This window comes from Seriola dumerili, unplaced genomic scaffold, assembly GCF_002260705.1.
Source record: "Seriola dumerili isolate Sdu_G_001 unplaced genomic scaffold, Sdu_1.0 BDQW01000068.1, whole genome shotgun sequence".
Lineage (NCBI taxonomy): Eukaryota > Metazoa > Chordata > Actinopteri > Carangiformes > Carangidae > Seriola > Seriola dumerili.
In genome coordinates, this window is record NW_019174323.1 from 9,287,158 (window position 1) to 9,306,041 (window position 18,884).

Here is an 18,884-nt window from a genome sequence, read left to right on the forward strand (position 1 = left end):
GCACAGTGTATGTGGGATTGATCTTAATATACTGTACACCAATCAACAACAACTGGTTTTATTGTTGTGGCTGATTGGTGTAAACTACAGTGCCCTAGTTCATCATAATGGAAGAACATGTCACCCAGTGCACCATTGTGGGTATTTTATAATAGAAAAATAATGAAGGTCTACAGCAGAGAGGAATAAGCTCTTTCAGGGTTCAGCTACACTACAGGCCGTACTGGTTCTGGACTTATCATGGGATTTGTTGACAATAGGAAAAATACAGAATATCACCAGCCTTATACCCTTTATGACTTCTGCTTGTTCTGTACACTTGATGTTGTGAATAGTTTGCTGAAGCTATACTGAACTTTTCACCTTTTGAGACTAGGTTATACACCTTTTTCACAGAGGACACTTTGACATGTCACAGTAGGAAAAGCACAGGTGTAAAGAACATGATTAATGAGGGCTGAATTCCATGTAGCTGCCTCAGTTTCAGGGTCCTTGATTAGTGTTATTAGTAACACCTGTGCTTTCCCTACTATGGCAGTTCAAAGTGTTTGCTGTGATTATATTCTAAATGTCTTAATATGTAAAAGAGTAGTAAACAACAAACAGGTGTAATATAGTTACTTTGTGACATTTTGTCATAGTAATTTGACCAAAATTAATTGATTAAATAATAATAAAACTCAAGGTTCACTTACCAGCTTTTTCCTGGATTTTCATCTGCCTCTCATGGTCTTCATCAGCAAATTGAGTTTGCTAAGTAAAAAATGTTATAGAATATTAAACATGAAAAATATAAAACCTATTATGTAGCTATGTGTGTATTGTTGTAGAAAATGAGAAACAAAACAATATCAAAATTACTTATTGTATTGCTGTTTGTTTTCTCAAGCTATGTGGTGCATACAAAGTGTAAAGATTTGATGTGTTTTTATGGAAATACTAAGGTGTGTATGGGTTCCCAGATAACTGTGTTTTGCTTCAGCTGTTTTGTTTCACTATTGGTGCACTTCTCTTTGCTGGAAGCTGATCTTCCTCTGCAGAGCATGTCTTGCTTTATCTACAGCCACTCAGAGCCGTTTTTTGGATCCCAAATCTGCATGCATCTGTTGTCACGCTGCCACAAATGTGTTTTCTCTCACTGAGGAAGGCACAGAGGTCATTTTGTGTTGCAGCAGAACGGACACGGGCCATTTTGTGTCAGAACAAATCAGTGGAAAGATGAGCCAGTGAGCTCAGAGGATGGTCATGAGATGCCATGAGTCCAACTGATGCTCATTTGTGCACAACCATGACGATGATGATGATGATCGAAATGGTGACTCTTCCTCTGAGTCAAATGCTCAATCGCATAATTTTTCCCCAACTCCATAGAAGCATGTGAAGCCAGAGAGATGGAACAGATGGAAAGATTACAGTTTACTGATTTCATGCTGTCCATTTAATCACTTTAATTTAATCAGTGATTCAGTGCATATAGTCTACATTGACTTTCCCCTGTGCTTGTTCTGCCTGCTTGTACATATTTTTGTGTGAATGTGTGTGCGCATGTGATGGTCAGACCCAGGCAGAGGCCCACTACAAAGGTCACAAGCATGCTCGCAAGCTAAAGGCCTTGGAGACCCAAAGGAACCGGCAGAGGAACGGACACAGTCCATCCACAACGGGAAAAGACAGAGAGAGGGGGATGATGGGAGGAGGAGCGGTGCCAACGGACTCACATGTGAAAGACAAAAAAGGTATAAATCTTTCTTTTTTTAAAAGCACCCTCTCTCCATCCTCTGAGTAATTAGTGGTAATTGGAGAGACATAAGCACTAAGGCTTGGTTGCTGTCACTCAACTGGCTAATTACCAGCTATTACCTGTCCTGCTATCATTGGCTCTGTCAGATAGGTAATTGCTCCCATCAAGCAAAGACATTCTGCAAGATGAGAAGCCTTAAAGCACTTAAAAAGAGAAGTTTGACATCTGAAGTCTGCAATCTGACGATGGATGTCGTAGGGTTGCTTCCTTTGATTTTGATTTTGCATGTAAATCAACAGCGGCTCAACACAACTCTCACTTGCAGTTTCTTGTTCCTATCATGAAATATGTTGTCACTTTGTTAATTGACATGTCAGAGGATGTAGAAAATTATGGGAAAGCGGCAGGAGTATTGTGTGCCTACATGATTCATGTCAAACTCACACTTAAGAGCAGAAGATTAAAAGAGGGAAGAGGTGGAAGCATGGACGACCAGAGGAGAGCCTGCGTAGCCATTAGCAGTGGCTAATTTCAGTTGCAAAGAATAAAACAGAAGAACACAAATCTAATCAATTAACTTTCTAATTGCAAAATTATTTTAAGATTCACTGTTAGTGTAGATGTTGGAATTTAAATGGCATTAGCAACAAGAATTTTTCTTCAAACTCAAGGTTCATGGTGATGTTTTCAAATGTCTTCTTTTGTCTTACTGAAACTCAGATATTGAATTCAAGATGTTATGGAACTGTTGAAAAGCAGGTAATCCTCACATTTGAAAAGTCAGCAAATGTTTGTCATTTTTTCTTGAGTAAAACTCCCATATTATTAATCAGCAAAATTGATGCCAATTAATTTTCTTTTCTTCAATTAATTGACTAACAGTCTCAGCTCTAAAGATTAGCCAAGTGTGAAAGTTGCTTTGCAAGTTGCTTTGCTACTTTATTGCCCAGCTCAGTGCACAAGACAGAAGCAGAGGTGCAACAAAATGCTCTCCAGACAGATGAGTGTTCACTGAAGCTTTTGTTTACAGAAATATCTGCAAAATATTCACAAAATTACAGGATTTAAAAAAAAATCTACTCACGCGCAATTCTCCACAGTTATTGTGGTTGAGATGAAAAGAAATTAGTTTATTCAGGGTTTATATTGGAGAAAGGCGATCTAGACTTTCTAGAATCTACCACCTGATGCATCCTGGCAACGCTCTCCACAACCGACCGGGACTGAGTGTGAATATCATGCGGCCCCAGCCTCTCCTCTGAGCTCTGAGGGTTTAGGAATGTGGAGAAGAGCCAGCGACCAGTGCTCAGTAGTTTAATAAAAGTTTACGAATTAATCACAGATGTAAATGGTGATGGTTTGAGTTGGTGTGATCTTTCAAAGCAAAGAGATGCTTATGGAATAATTAGTGTCTTATTAGTTTCTTACCTTCTTAATGTTAATAACATTGTATAATTCTTCATTTAATATGAGATGAAATGAAACCAATGAAGAAGTCATCATAAAAAGATCCCCTCAGGTCTGAAGGCCACCCCATTTATATTGTACTTTATCCATTTTTATCTTTTGTGCAAAGTGCACTGCAATTATGTGCAAACAATGAAGGTGTGCTCCGATATGCCCTCACTGACCATGTTCATATTACCTAGCTTTACTTTGTAACTGTGTTTAAAAAAAACAAAAAACACTGGTATCAGCCTGTAAAAAACATCATGTGTAACTGTCTATTGTCCATGTAAACAGCACTTTAGCTTGTTAAAATACACAAATTTCCAGACAAAATACCAAGGACATGAGTGTCCTTAATGGTGGCCACAGCTCAGGATCCTTTCCATATTCTTAATGTTACAGCTCTTGGTTCTTCAGCAACCCTACCTATAAAAGAGCTGCTGTAAAACTTTGATGACTTTGGTCTCTTTTTCTCTCTCAGTCATTTGTCACTCTGCTTCTCATTCTGCCTGACTAAAAAATTTCGCTATCTTCCTTTTCTCTACTCTGTCTAGCTTTCCTTTTCATTATTGATCTCCCCCTCCCATTTTCTTCCAGCACCTATCAATTTCCTTCTAACCACATAATGATAAGCTTGTTACATTCAGCAGTTGCCATGGTTGTTGATTGATGGTCACAGAGGGAGCTTCAGCAGAGGGAGCGAACAAATGAAAGAGAGACAGAGGGAAGGAGGAGGAATGATTGAGATGGCAGAAAAAAGAAGGAAAAGATATGGAAATTAAAGAGATGATAGAGCAGAAAAGGAAAATAAGTAGATGCGGATGAAAAAGAAAAGTATAATAACAAGGTTATGTGAAAAAAACAGAACAAAAAAATGACAGGTAGGCAAAACAAAACAACTGACAGGAACGTCATATTTCTCTTTTTGCATTTGTCAAGAAACTGTATTTCTAACTTGATTGTGTAGAAATCATGTAGTGCCATGATATTATAGAACTGTGTTTATAGATTTATTTTTACCTGTACTGGCAATTATATGTCACAGATGACCATGCACAACAGCAGGTACACATGTAATAGTTTGTAGGAGAAAGGAGAAATCACAAAGCTAAAAAAACAATCAGATGTTATAAGCTTAAAAACTATATGTGGATTTGGAAATACATGCATTAATTGATATGTGTAGATATGTAAAATTCAGTTTAAAAGAATGCTATAATTTACTGTAAGTCCTGCTACTAGCATTTATGATCACTTTATGAACATTTCATAACATATAACATACACACTATATTAAACACTATAATGTAGATGCAATTGTATTCAGTGACTAAAACATTAGTGCTATATCCAGCAGCCACTTAGCCTAGCTTTTTACCTTTTGGATAGAACCAGGCTAGCTCTTTCCCCCTGCCTCCAGTCTTTATGCTAAGCTATGATAATGGCTGCTGGCTGTTGTTTTAAACTTATTGGACAGATATGTCCTCTAATCTTAGTATTTCCCAAAATGTAAAACTATATCTATAAATGTTTGGTCAATATCCAAAAGATTAATGGTTGTTTCTCCAAGTTTCTGTCTGCACTTAATACAATACCATCTGAGAACACAGGTAGTCTTCCCCAAAATAGTATAATGGTATACTTTGCATTAATAGATGTTTATCCTTATTCAGCTATGATATCAATATATACATCATATTGTAATATCACATATAAATGGGGTCATAGTGTAACCTCTGTTTTTATCTCTCCATCCTCAGGCCCAAGCACCTCTTCTCAACCTGCAGCCCAGCAAACTGAAAACGCCCAGGGGACTTCACTGGCAGATACTTCTTCCTCGCAGCTTTCATCAACGGACTCCTCCTCCGCACTCCGCTCTCCTCAGCTGTCCCCACAAGTCCCCCCTGCCTCTCAGCTTTCTGATCTAGCCTCAGAGAGTCCCCATGTGGACGGGTGCAGCCCGGCCACCGGTTCAGCCCCACGCTCTGACCTTCAGGGAAGCTCCACGGGAGGTGAGGAGGAGGTGGCGAAGGTGGACGAGGCTAAAGCGGCCAAGAGCAACAAAAAACAACATCTTCACTGTCCTACGTGCAAAGTTACGGTCAATTCCAGCTCCCAGTTGGAGGCTCATTGTAGTGGTATGTCCTATATGATACTAAAACACTTAAGTTAACATTTGTGAGCCACTTTGCCATTTGATCCTTGTTGTAAAAATGATATGGAAATGTTTCATCAACTTTTATGTTTAACAGATTGTCAAATGACATTTTTCCCTCTTTTCTGATTGGCTGAATCAGGCTCAAAGCACAAACAGATGCTGGACGGTCAGAACAGCAGCCACTCACAACGCAGGGTCAAGATGACATCATTGCCCAGACCCACCTGTCGAATTAAGCAGCGAATGGGCAGCAAGACCAGAGCGGTTGTTGGTGTATCCAGCCAGCCCTTTCACTGTGAATTGTGCCAGGTGTCTGTCAACTCAGAGACACAGCTGAAGCAGGTATTCGGGTTTATGCAAATATAATGAATGTGACTAGTTTTACTTCTATATAAACCACTTGCCGCTGACAACTAAAAAGACATATATTATATATTTATTAAATATATTACTTATATTCTAGTAGGTAGAATATGTCCTGACTGAATAGCTGATCTGTGTATCCCTATCCCCTCTTAGCACATGAACAGCAGGAGACATAAAGAGCGTTTGGCTGGGAAGCCTGTCAAGGCAAAGTTCACCCCCTATAATAAACTACAGCCCAGTGCTGTCTTAGCGGTAAGAATTTGTCACACACACACTCACACACATACACATACATTTGATTGCTTTTATTTTTGCCCATGTTGTACATTGCCATTAAAGAACATGTACCAACAGTACATACATATACTCAGTAGATGCAAATGTTAAGCTTTGCCTGGCACGTCGACATACAGTACTTGCAAGTCTGATAGCTGGTGAGTGGTTGATGCAAATAATAACAAGGTGTCTGTATGTGCTATTTGAAAATAAGTGACTTGTTTTAACTCAAGATTTGAAGATGCTATAGAATGAAGTTTATCTCTAACAATCCGTTACCTTCAGCTTTTCTGTTCAAAAGAGTGATGGAACAGCAGTAGGTGTTTATTAGGAAGCCACTACAGTTGGTGTACACACTGTATGATTGCCAATGTTTGCAAATTTTTGAAAATGCTACTATTTATAGTTTTGTTTTTGTAGAATTTAAAAAGTTCTTTTGTCTTGTGTGTTAGACTAAACTGGCCCTGCAGAAGCAGCTGTCCAAGGCCCTGCCAGCAGGTTTCCTGACCAGCCCTCTCAATCCAGCTGCCTTGTGCACCATGGCGCCCGGACCCTTGGCACTACGGCTGCCATCAGGTCCCACGGCCATCATACAGGGTCCCCTGATCAGCCCCACGCTCTTCAGGCCTGCCCCAGGACCTCTGAGGGCCACACATGCACCCATTATCTTCTCTCCTTACTAGCAATGAGCCAAACTAGGATGGATGACCTACAGTAGAGTGGACCTAACAGGGCCAAAGCTGGACAAAGCAGGGGACCCCTGAGTGACAACAGGACACTATGCAGCAACAGCAAGGGCAGCATATCAGCATGTCAAGTTTGGCAGGTTCAAGACATGAGAACAGTATGCACAATCCCCTGGTGCGGATCGAGATATCAGCGCTGACTGACCAGTGTCTCACTCCCTTAAAAATGGAAGGACCATCACTCAGCTGTTTCCTCTCAACAAACTGTTGAGTGCATGTTCCCCGGGGTCAGGACCCCTCTGGAAGCCATAATGACAAGCATTGTTAGTTTTACTTATAGGACTATAATAGACAAATACACTAGGGTGTGTAAATGTTACTAAGTGTTTGTTGCCAAAATTCCTTCATTTTCAGAGTTTTCTAGTATAATACTTCATCCCTGCATTTGTTTTCATAACCAAATCTAAATGAGGAAAATCCAGATTGTGTTAATCTCCCATGGCTCCTTCCATATAACCCCCTCCACCTGTGAAAAGACAAAGGAGATCCATATCTTTGGATTGCTGACAATGTTGCATCTCAACAAAATTATGTCATCAGCCATTGCCTGATGTGGATGCCTTTTCTTTATAGTTTATTTAAGATATATACACATTCATTTTTTGCTCTCTTGCTCTCTGTGTTATGAGGTGACAATCAACCACCGCCATGATAATGATGCCAAGAATACTTGCTAAATGGAGACAGACTTACATGTAATGCATACAATGACATTATTTAGTTAAAAAGAAACTTGCATTTCTTTGACATGAGCCATTCTAACATCTTCAGGTGACAGTTAGATAAATGATTTAAGATTTTACAACAGCTTGATGCTGTTTGTGCAATATGAAGCGACGGCCTGATTTGTGCTGTTGTCCAAAATTAAAAAATGTAACCACATTTTTAAATGTGTCTTTATTAAACGTGTCTTTTTTATAGAGTTGTATTGAAAAACTGTGTTCTTTCATTTCAAAAATCCTTCTCTCACCTGATTGTGCTGAATCATCCTAAGCAATATGTATTTTTGAATTGTCACCTGGTGAAATTGATTAGTGTAACTGTGCATCAACTGCAATAATGTAAATTATTATGTGCTAAAATGTCAATACTGTATTCTATATGAGCTTATAAATAGTACTGTTTTTTTTAAACAGTTGTGGTTGTTTTTTTCTTTATATTGATGCATGAGCCTTTTTAGGGTTCATAATAGTTTTTCAGTGAGTATACAGTACTTTGTTTATTAATATAGTTGTGGAAAAGAACACTATATAGATATAAATAAGAAACACTAGTTTTTAATCCAGGCACACTGTACTAATTTACATCATTAGTATGATACTGTTGTTATTTCAGATTACTTAAAGGTCAGCGAATATCATTAGCACAGAACATTTTATTTTTGAGAAAATCTATTTATTTTGGATCAACAAACAAACAACAAATGTAGCACCCTAAATGTGTTCGTCAGAAGCATCATCTAGCCTAGATGAATTGCACTTGTATGTGTGGTGAAACACTGAACCACAGCAACACAAAGAAAGTGACTCTTGTCATCCCTTAAGCTAGTCAAAACAATATGGTGTCTGAGACCAGGAAAAAGTAATTGCTGATGTGTCCCTCAAACAGGAGTATACCCTATATTTTATGATACTTTGGTGCCCTCTAGTGGTATTTCACAAACAAGAGCAAGATAGGACAACCCAAGGTGTAAGAGAAGGAAGATGCCAGTGCTTTTCCCTGCGCATATATACATTTATAACAGTTTAACAAACAACAAATTATGAGTAATATTAGTTATCATGCTTTTCATAACAATAGTAATATTAAAATTATTACTATTAATGCACAGACCTTGCTTAAAATCATGTTTAGTTTGTTTGATAGAGACCTGATACTTAAGGATAAATCATGTTTGCATGTTTACAAAGACCACTGTGCTAAACTGCCTCTTTGATTGATTTTCAATCAATGTTGTGTATTTTAGGAGATGATGAACCATAAATAGAACGTACATTCGATGTTTTTACTGAAAAAGTAGGCAAATGTGCTTTTTCAGCTCTTAAAATGGACATTATTTAAATGCAAAATTAGCTACAGCTTGTCCAGCTGTTTACTTTTGGCAGCTGGATCTGCAGGCTCTCAGGTGAGCTCTGATCTCACAGTGAAATGGGTGGATGTAAGATTGAAAACTAAATACAAAGATTAGGTTTAAAGATAGGTTAATGCCATAGGTTAATGCTTAAGGACAGAGCAACATGATATAAGATGAGGTTTAAAGCTGGTTAAATATACAGTGTATGGTTGAAACAGTACCACATTGCGGTTTTTTTGTTTTGAAACACAATTTTTGAAAAGCTAATATAAGTAATTTTTGAATATTCGTTTTAGTCTCAGATTTACATTAATACATGTAAAATATTGTAAATTTAGAAAAGAAACGCCCATGTTATGTTTTTGAAATAAATTTGTAGTGACCTAGTTTCAAATAAATAAATAAATAAATAAAAAACTGCTACCGGAAATGACGTGCGTTCGCGTTCGTCCTTTCCAGAAAAAATGGCAGCTGTTGACATCGACGTGCCGGTGGAAACAGAGCCCCAAATCTACAACCAGGATGACCTGGAACGGTAAACACATAATTATCCACTGTGTTTAATTGTGCTGCGCATATTAAGCTAAAATAAACCGACTGAATTTATCCTTCCGCTCGCTGACAAGGCTCAGAAACAACAACACGGTCAGCCCGGAGACAAGCTAACAAGGCTAGCTTGCCGGGAGTAAAACGGCAGCAGCGTGTCTCCACTCTGCTAAATCTTTACTGTAGCGGTTTTTATAAATGGCGGGCGTTAGCGTTATTTTCAGCGGTTGAAATTATACAGAAAATTTTGGACTCTGAAAAGCAACTGACGGAACAGTTGCTGGCCAGCGCTTCTCAAAACAAGTGAACTGTAGTGTTCTGACACATGCTCCGGGAAAGACATCCAAAAACTGTTGTATTTTGTAACTCACGTAGGTAACCACAGGTTTACTAATCTGCTTGTACGGTTACATTTTTTAATCTTAACATTTGAAATTAAGCATCAATACAGTTTCTTGCTGTATTTTCAGCAGCTAGTGCCTCTCCTCTTTCGAGAAACTTCCATACGAGACAGGCAGGTAGCTAGCCCTTAACTAGCCTTGGTGCTCAACTCTCAGATGAAGTTACAACTACTGCCCAAACATCTAAACAAATCTCAGTTATTTAAAAAAGAAGATTCCTTGATAAAACAACGACGTTTTCAATAGTTTTAGCAAAATAACGATGAACGTCTGGCGGCTTTAGCTAGCTAATGTTAATGAATCAGCTTGGTAGGCAGGTCATCGCAAGTACACTTTGTGTTTCACTTCAACAGTGAAGTAACGTGGTTCTAAGAAAAAATACATATAATGAGATATAAAATATATATTATTATAAAAAATATTATGTGTATAACTTCAGTTTTTACAATCAATACCAATGAAAATTAGACCCTTCCAGGCTCAGAAAAATGTCATATGTGTTTTTAAGCACTGAAATAATCCAAGTTATGAGAATGAGGGCGTTGTCAATGTCTCAATAAGGATCATTATGGTTTAGCTGTAAGGTTTGAATACAGTCAGTCTGTCTGAGCCAAGTTGAGCAGGAAAATCAAGGTGTTACTGTCATGCTATATAGAAGAATGTTAGTACTAAAGTTTGATAACCAGGAACCAAATTTTAAATCATATTCAAAGACAATATATATATATATATATATATATATATATATTTCCAAAAGACCACAATCTATTAGGATTCCAACACAACTGGATCTACAAAACGCCACATGGACAGATGAGCATTAGACCATCACTGTGACTACTATAGTAAAACCTTCAGAATTACCTCCATTTACATATAAATTTTTCCCGAAAGAAAATAATCAGATCTTACAATTATGTTACAATTATGAACAAAGACAAATCTATTTTAAATGCACAGTATGTAACTTCTCTCAATCAAAGCAGTAACAAAGGACAATGTTTGGTGATGTTGTGAAATACCATGGGATCATGGGAGTTGTCTTCACCACCATTGCCATCGTTGCAGTCACATTCGACTGGTAAGGATTTCCCCTGTGTCCTCCAAAGTTCTCTTCTTCAAAACAAATGGACCAGGTCATTAATACTGGTCACAACATTAAATAAAATAGCTTCACGTTAAAAATCGTCCTCAAGGGGCTGCAGCCACTAATGTTTGTTCAGTTTGTTTCTCTGAAAGCTTATGATCCAGATGTTCAGGAGGCTTTTACCAGAAGCTGAATTATCCGCAGAGGTCTCCTTTGTTCCAAAACATACAACTAGGTGATTCAATTAAATAAAAATGCAGAATAAACCAGGTTCATGTTAAAAATCTGTGTTTTTCCAACACTGTTCTGTGGACTCAGGATGTTTTGGAGGGTGGAGTTGAGCTGCTGCTAGCGTTTGCTTGGCTTGTCTGCTAACTAATGATTCAGAGGTCAGATGAGTATAATCCTCCATATGGTTTAAATATATAATTAAAAACAACCAAGATCTATAAAGTATATCTTTAAAATGTGACTTAAAACTGGATAGAAAAGTCCATTTTGACCGCTTTTGGCAGAAAACCACAACGCCGACATGCACACGGGGGATATGACGCTATTGACAGGCAACCAAATGAAACAGGCCATTACGGTTGAAAATTGCTGGAAACATTTGTGATAATGTAAATGCACGACTCAACAAAATATTAAACATAGGTCTAGTCATTTTTAGACATTTTAGTGCTTCGAAATTACATATAATACTGTAACTAATAACACACAAATCATTGTGTTGTTCTTGTCCATATTGAAAACATCATCCCAACATTCACAGCATAGGCTGGAAAAAGTATTTGTACCCCTTGGGTAACAGTATCAACAAAAGATAAGTCAGGATTTATCCAAGTCCAATCAATGAAACCAGGTTGGAGGTGCAGGTCAGAGGTACTGTGACCTATAAAAAAACACTTAAACATTTTGAGTTTCCTGTTCACAAGAAACATCTGCTGATCAAGAATTGTTGATTTTCATAAAGCTGAAAAGGGTGACAAAGAGTTTAGATATTGATCAGTCCACAGTCAGACAAACTGTCTATAAATGGAGATGATTTGGTTCTGTGTCTACTCTCTCTAGAAGTGGGCACCCAGCCAAGATGACTCAAAAAGCACACTTTTGGTTGAATTTTTTTACAAAGGTAATCCTTATGCCACTGGAGCACAACCTTTACATATGTGAGTAAATATTCTTAGCTGTGTGTGCCTTATCACTGATGTTGTGTATTGATATATTTGTTTTCATTGTATTGTTTGGTTTGGTTTTTGCATCCGTTATGGTCTTGGTCACTGTGGCACATGCCTCTACCAAGCCCTTTTTTCTATCAAACACTGACTCTTCCCTTTGCAAGTTTTCTCGTACTTAGTCAGTGACGTTACATCAGTTGAAGGAAAACGCCTACCGTGTCTGTTTTGGGTGTGGCCTGAATTTAAATGCTTCGACACACAGAGGGCAACACAACAGTAGAGTCTTCCTAATGTGAATCAGGATGATTTACCCTTTAGCACTTGGCATCTCTAGTAGGACTGCAGCAGGTGAATTTCACTGCTATGTTTAGTACTTCAGAACTGTGTGTACCCTGCTCTGCTGTCCCAGTTCCAGGTGTAACACACCACACTCGAGCCCCTTCAGACATACTCACACTCTGCCCAACCTGCAAGAAATTCTCAGATCGATATAAATGACAATTTGACTGGTTTCTTGCTGAATAATTTCTTTTTTTTATATCTTATCAGTTGATTTGTTTTATCTTAGTAAAGTACCTGTTCCGCATTGACATTGGTTTCCGTTTCTCTTTCCAGTCAGGCTGAAGGCTTCAAAGAGCAAGGAAATGCACTCTACAGCAGGAAAGATTACTCTGAGGCTTTCAACTATTATACCAAGGCCATCGGTGAGATTACCACTCAGTAATTTTATTTTTCAGTAGTTGGGTGGTTGTGCACAGCACCCATTGAACACCTGCTGTACATCTCTTAGCAAATCAGCAAAACAAATATCATAACAAGTGAAATTTTTATTAGCAATTGAGTCATTGCTCCCCATCCTAGTGCATTTTCCAATACATGTTCATACATAATTGCACATTTTCAGTATATTGGAAGGATATCTCTACTGTTGGTGACTACCCACATCTCAGTGTGCCTGTGTAACATGGATTTTTTTCTCTCATTTTAAGACACTTGCCCCAAAAATGCAAGTTATTATGGCAACAGGGCAGCCACCCTCATGATGCTCTGTCGCTTTCGAGAGGCCCTTGAAGACTCCCAGCAGGCTGTGCGGCTGGATGACTGTTTCATGAAGGTCAGTTTGAAGAGACACTCAACTCAGCGGCATCATCTTCATTCTCAGCTTTGCACACTTGTCCTCAAACCCTGGTTGTATTTTCACAACAGAGTTGGATATGTAGAGTTTTTACACAGTTTTTACACATGGGACATGTGCCCTTTCTGTTACACAGGGGCATCTGCGCGAGGGTAAATGCCATCTGTCTTTGGGAAATGCCATGGCGGCCAGTCGCTGCTTTCAGAAGGTTCTGGAGCTGGAGCCCAGCAACAGAGAGGCTCAGCAGGAGGTGGGGATCACCCAAACGTTTCTCATTTTATTTAATCACAATAGAAAACAAACATTTGAATCATATACCACAGTCATGGAAGTTAATTTGCATGACTGCATCCTCACACTCATCTTGTCACATTTTGAAGACAGCGCTGATAGATGACTATTTTATTTTAGGATAAGAATGCAGCAACTCTCCTGGAGTACGAGCGAATGGCAGATTTTGGCTTTGAAAAGCGGGATTTCAGAAAGGTATTTTACACCCATTCCTTGTTTTCACCAAACTCACAATGGGTACTTCCTCATCTCAGAGTGTTGTCTATTTTTATGACCGTTAGTCATAGAGTTTCTTAAGTTGTTGACAGACTATTTGCAGAAATCTTCTGTTTAAACAATTTGAAAATTTTTGTGTAACTGGAAAAGCAACATATAAAATTTTTAGCTTTTACGAAGCTCTGATATTTGCATTTCTCATGTCTGAATGTAATGATAGAGTGTAACAGATGTAATGTGTGGCTCTTGTCCTGATCCAGGTGGTGTACTGTATGGACCGAGCCTTAGCGATGGCTTCTGCCTGCCACCGCTTCAAAATCCTCAAGGCTGAGTGTCTGGCTCTGCTGGGACGCTATCCAGAAGCTCAGTCTGTAGCAAGGTAGGAATAATTGAGCTTTTATTATGAAGAAACAGGTGAAACAGGTTAATGGTGTATGATTATTTTGTTACAGTGACATAATTTTTTTTCTCCTGTCATTATTTTATCTTAAGTACAAATACAGGGGCTGTTTTAGTAGTTTTCCAGTAAGAGGTCTTCATGGCTGCTCTTTAAACAAAATTTTCTCTTACAGTGATATCCTGCGAATGGATTCTACGAACGCAGACGCACTGTACGTTCGAGGTCTGTGTCTTTACTATGAGGACTGCATCGATAAAGCTGTACAGTTCTTTGTCCAGGCTCTGCGCATGGCACCTGACCATGAAAAGGCCCGGTTGGCCTGCAGGGTAAGACTGTCATTTTGTGTGGTTGACTAAGGTTTGTACTGAGAAACAGGAATTTGTATGGCAATTCCTTTTTGTTTGAAATTTGTAATATTGAATATGTAAAATAACCCAATCTGAAATATGATAAATATTTCTTTAAAAGTAATACAGGGACTTTGTGTTTTCCTAAATCAGAATGCCAAAGCCTTAAAGGCCAAGAAGGAGGAGGGCAACCAGGCATTCAAGAACAACAACTATGAAGCTGCCTACCAGCTGTATACTGAGGCCCTGACGATAGACCCCAACAATATCAAGACCAACGCTAAACTCTACTGCAACAGAGCCACGGCAGGAGCAAAGGTAAAAGACTACAAGTCAACTCAAGTTACGTACTATATTTTGAAATAGGCTTGCACAGTATCCTCACGTCTCAGAGAGCAAGGATATCGTATGCAATTGCATGGAAGGCAGTCACACTGATCACCCTTGATCAATAATACTATCTGATTATTTGCTTAAAAATAGCAACCCTGCATAGCACTTGGGCTTTTCTAGCTCTTTGTGTCCAGTAATTTCACTGTCATTAATTCTTCCTCTACAACAGCTGAAGAAACTGAATCAAGCCATTGAAGACTGCACCAGCGCAATCAAACTAGATGACACATACATCAAGGCCTACTTAAGAAGAGCTCAGTGGTATGCAATACAATCAACATGAGTACGATTTCCCTAATTTGTGTGTTTTGTTGTTTAGCATTGTTCAGTTTTTGAATGACTTTTTGTGACCCTGTGTAGTTTCATGGACACAGAGCAGTATGAAGAGGCTGTACGGGACTATGAAAAAGTTTACCAGACAGAAAAAACGTCAGGTAAGCTGCTGCCATAGTTGTCTTATATTGTCTGAACTGATTCACTACCTGGTCATGTTTACACACACACTCACATGGCTTGATTTTCATTTGATTGCTGTAGATCACAAGCATCTGCTGAAAAACGCACAGCTGCAGCTGAAGAAGAGCAAGAGGAAAGATTACTACAAGGTGCTTGGGGTCGGCAAGAACGCCACAGAGGACGAAATCAAAAAAGCGTACCGCAAACGAGCCCTCATGCATCACCCAGGTAGCTCCATTGTGTTTTACCCACATGCAGAATGTTAGATTATATTTGATGGTTGTATATCATAAGGTCTCTGTATTTTATCATTATCTTGCAGACCGCCACAGTGCAGCAACTCCAGAGGTGCAGAAGGAGGAGGAAAAGAAATTCAAAGAAGTGGGCGAGGCCTTCACTGTGCTGTCCGACCCAAAGAAGAAGATCCGCTATGACAACGGGCACGACTTGGAGGATGACGGCTGCTTTGATGGTGGAGGTAAATGCTTGTTGTGGTTTTTTTTTCTTTGGCTGGATTTACATTCAACCTGCAGGTCATTAGTGGGATGGAAGAGAACAGTTAATGATAGGAACTGTGGGACCATCTTGGTTGTGTGTACATTGGAAAAAGCGGACTATTTTTCTTGGAACCTCATACAATTTTCACCGCAGTTTTACAGCCTTCAAACTGAATACCGTCAAGCAGGACAAAGGTTGATATTTGCTATGCTGTTCCATTTTGTCTGTTTTATGTAACTATAATAAATCAAATGTGCCTTTTTTTTCCACAGAAGACGTTTTGTCAAAGTAGGAAAAGCACATGTGTAAATAATACAATTAATGATAGCTGAATTAGGCTGCACGGTGGTGCAGTGGTTAGCGCTGTCTCCTCACAGCAAGAAGGTTCTGGGTTCGAGTCCCGGCTCAGTCGCAGGATCTTTCTGTGTGGAGTTTGCATGTTCTCCCCGTGCCTGTGTGGGTTCTCTCCGGGTACTCCGGCTTCCTCCCACAGTCCAAAGACATGCAAATGGGGACTAGGCTAATTGGGTACTCTAAATTGACCGTAAGTGTGGCTGTGAGTGTGAATGGTTGTCTGTCTATATGTGTTTGCCCTGTGATGGACTGGCGACCTGTCCAGGGTGTATCCTCGCCCGAAAAGATGCTGGGATAGGTTCCAGCCCCCCCGCAACCCTGCTAGAGGATAAGCGGAAGAAAATGGGGATGGGATAGCTGAATTACATTTGGCTACCTAAGTTTCAGGGTGTTGATACTGTGCATGCTGGCTCACTGTCAGACTGTCATAGCTTTCGGGGACACAGAGCACCTGTGTTTTTCCTACTATAAGTCAGAATGTATGCGGTGAAAAAAGCCTGTTGTAACCTAATGTGGCACATGTCCCCATTCCAGCTGATAGTACATAGAAAATCTTAAGATCGTCTGTCCCTAGGGGGCGCCACAGGTTCTAAACATTTTTACTGGCACAAATAATGTACTTCATTGCAAAAATCTTTCTAAAATTATGTAATGTGTTTGAGGGTTATATCAATATGATTGATTGTGATTAATTAAAGTGAGCAGAGTTTTTAGGCAAATGATCCAAATGATAGTATTTGCACTCTAAACATTTTAAAAAAAACAGCAGAAACCCAATTTATCTTTTTTCCATATTCACTGTGATATACATAGTTGTTTTTAAGTATTAAGCACTTTATTTAAGTTTTGAAAGTTATGTCATCTTAATTTCCATTTTGTTCCTGAAGGCCATCATCACCTGCTAATCCCACCATATTTGCCTTTGCTTTCTCTCTAGATTTTGATGCCAACAACATCTTCAGGGCTTTCTTTGGTGGCCATGGTGGAGGATTTAGTTTCGATTCCAGCCCAGGTGTGTTTCTTTCCAGTTTAAACACCTTTTAAGTTTATTGAAACATGGGAGAATCACTTTGAGAAGGTGCTTTCTATTAACCAAGTTATTTCTCTTTTTTTTTTTTTTTTTACTTTTTCCAGACTCTGGACCAGGAAATTTCTTCTTCCAATTTGGCTAAAGCAAAGGACCATGTGGGAAAATGGCAGCCCTGCAGAGGACAAAATCAAGTTGGACCCACAGTCACTTTGTAATGCTCATACTCCTGCAAAATCTCCCAACATTTTTTTTTTTTTTTTCAAGAGATTTCTGATTATTGCATTCACTACTAAATTTACTCCTTACATTGATGCTAACAAACATTGGGAAGGACAATTCAGAGGCTTTAGTTATAAATTAATGAAGATAAAGAAGTTTGGATCAGCTGATTCAAAGCATGTCATTACCAAAAATCTTATTTCTAATTAAATCTAATCTTGTAAAACTGCCTCAACCTTCCTAAAGGTGATCAGTAAGGAAAGCTTTGGAAATATAAGCATCATGGTTGACTATCTTTTAGAAAACATAACATGACATACATTTTAGGGTTCTCCTGGGACAGCAGGTCTATTGAGCAAGAGGCAATGTACTGTTGAAGTTCAACGTCAAAACTGACCTCAGGACAGCCTGTTGTGGACAACACTGGTCTCTTGCAAATGTGTGTCCAGGTTTTATTGGCTCACTTGCCAAATATAGAATCGACTTGCTGGGCTTTTGTTTCTTCTCCTCTTCTCCATGCTGCATTGTATATTTGATTCGAATGTACAGCATTTTGTGTCCATAAACTTTTATTTCCTCAGTCTTCCCTCAGTCTATTTATATTTATTGTACTGTGTATTCTAGACTGTATGCAGCAGAATGCCATTGTCTTCGTCTTCCTCGTTTTTTAAGAGACCCATTTGTACATGATTTCCACATCATTGTCTCTCAGAGTTTCATTTTCTGAAACAGGCCAAAATCAGCATACATACACCTACAGATTGTCCTCTGTTGAAAGCACCAATCACTCATCTGTCCCACTGTCCCATTCAAATTCAAGTGGTGCCTTACCAGAGTGAGCAGATCAGTTAACCTTCTCACAGTGAAACCTAAAACAAAAGCTGTGGAGTAAGCCACATCCTATTTCGAAATGGCAACAGTCAGCTTGTATAGCAACTTGTCACTTCATATGAAAACTTTTTTTCATGTTTGGCCAGTAAATTGCAAGTACAATTTTGCAAGTAAATGATCATCCTGTCAACAATGAAAGAAATTTCGTTTAATGTCATCAATGCCGTCACACCCAGCTGTCACCCACCTATACTTGTCATGCATGTTTCGTCAGTACAGCCCATCTCCTTCTTGTTCCACCTGTTCAAAGGGGCACTGATAGTAGGTTGGAAGTTTCTGTTAATTGTTTTGTCACTGATCTGTGTATCATTTTTAAGAACTTGTCACAGTATTAACAAGACATGCTTTTCTTATTGCGTAAATAAAGGCTCGTCTTTTACTGTACTGTTGGACTTTTCTCTTAAATTGATTTATTGCACTTATTGTACTTAAGTAAACTTTGAGTGTTTCTGTTTTTTGCTACTTTATTCTCAGAGGAAGATCTTATACTTTTTACTCCACTGCATTTGTCATATTAACTAGTTACTGAAGATTTTCCATCCAAAATGTACAATTATCTCAAAACTCTGATAAATTGTTATAGAATAAACTACCAGTATATACTGTAAAGAAGTATAAATTTAAATGTGAAT

The 18,884-nt window shown here is 38.7% G+C and overlaps 2 protein-coding genes across 2 annotated transcripts in view; both read left to right on the top strand.

Annotated features, from left to right (window-relative positions):
* LOC111220351 (zinc finger protein 385C-like) overlaps window positions 1–6,673 on the top strand; it is a 40,844-nt gene extending 34,171 nt beyond the window's left edge. Inside the window, exons 4-8 of the mRNA XM_022743414.1 lie at window positions 1,559–1,736; window positions 4,951–5,328; window positions 5,488–5,690; window positions 5,868–5,966; window positions 6,443–6,673. Coding sequence (XP_022599135.1) covers window positions 1,559–1,736; window positions 4,951–5,328; window positions 5,488–5,690; window positions 5,868–5,966; window positions 6,443–6,673 — 1,089 coding nt within the window. The remainder of the gene's footprint in view (window positions 1–1,558; window positions 1,737–4,950; window positions 5,329–5,487; window positions 5,691–5,867; window positions 5,967–6,442) is intronic.
* Window positions 6,674–9,264: 2,591 nt separating this feature from the next.
* Window positions 9,265–18,636, top strand: LOC111220343 (dnaJ homolog subfamily C member 7-like). Its single transcript, XM_022743402.1, has 14 exons — window positions 9,265–9,345; window positions 12,638–12,726; window positions 13,012–13,136; window positions 13,294–13,407; window positions 13,569–13,643; window positions 13,925–14,043; window positions 14,237–14,390; window positions 14,565–14,729; window positions 14,974–15,065; window positions 15,165–15,238; window positions 15,342–15,488; window positions 15,583–15,738; window positions 17,050–17,124; window positions 17,247–18,636. The coding sequence occupies exons 1-14, from the start codon at window positions 9,275–9,277 to the stop codon at window positions 17,282–17,284; spliced, it is 1,494 nt and encodes a 497-aa protein (XP_022599123.1). The 5' UTR covers window positions 9,265–9,274; the 3' UTR covers window positions 17,285–18,636.
* Window positions 18,637–18,884: the final 248 nt, after the last annotated feature.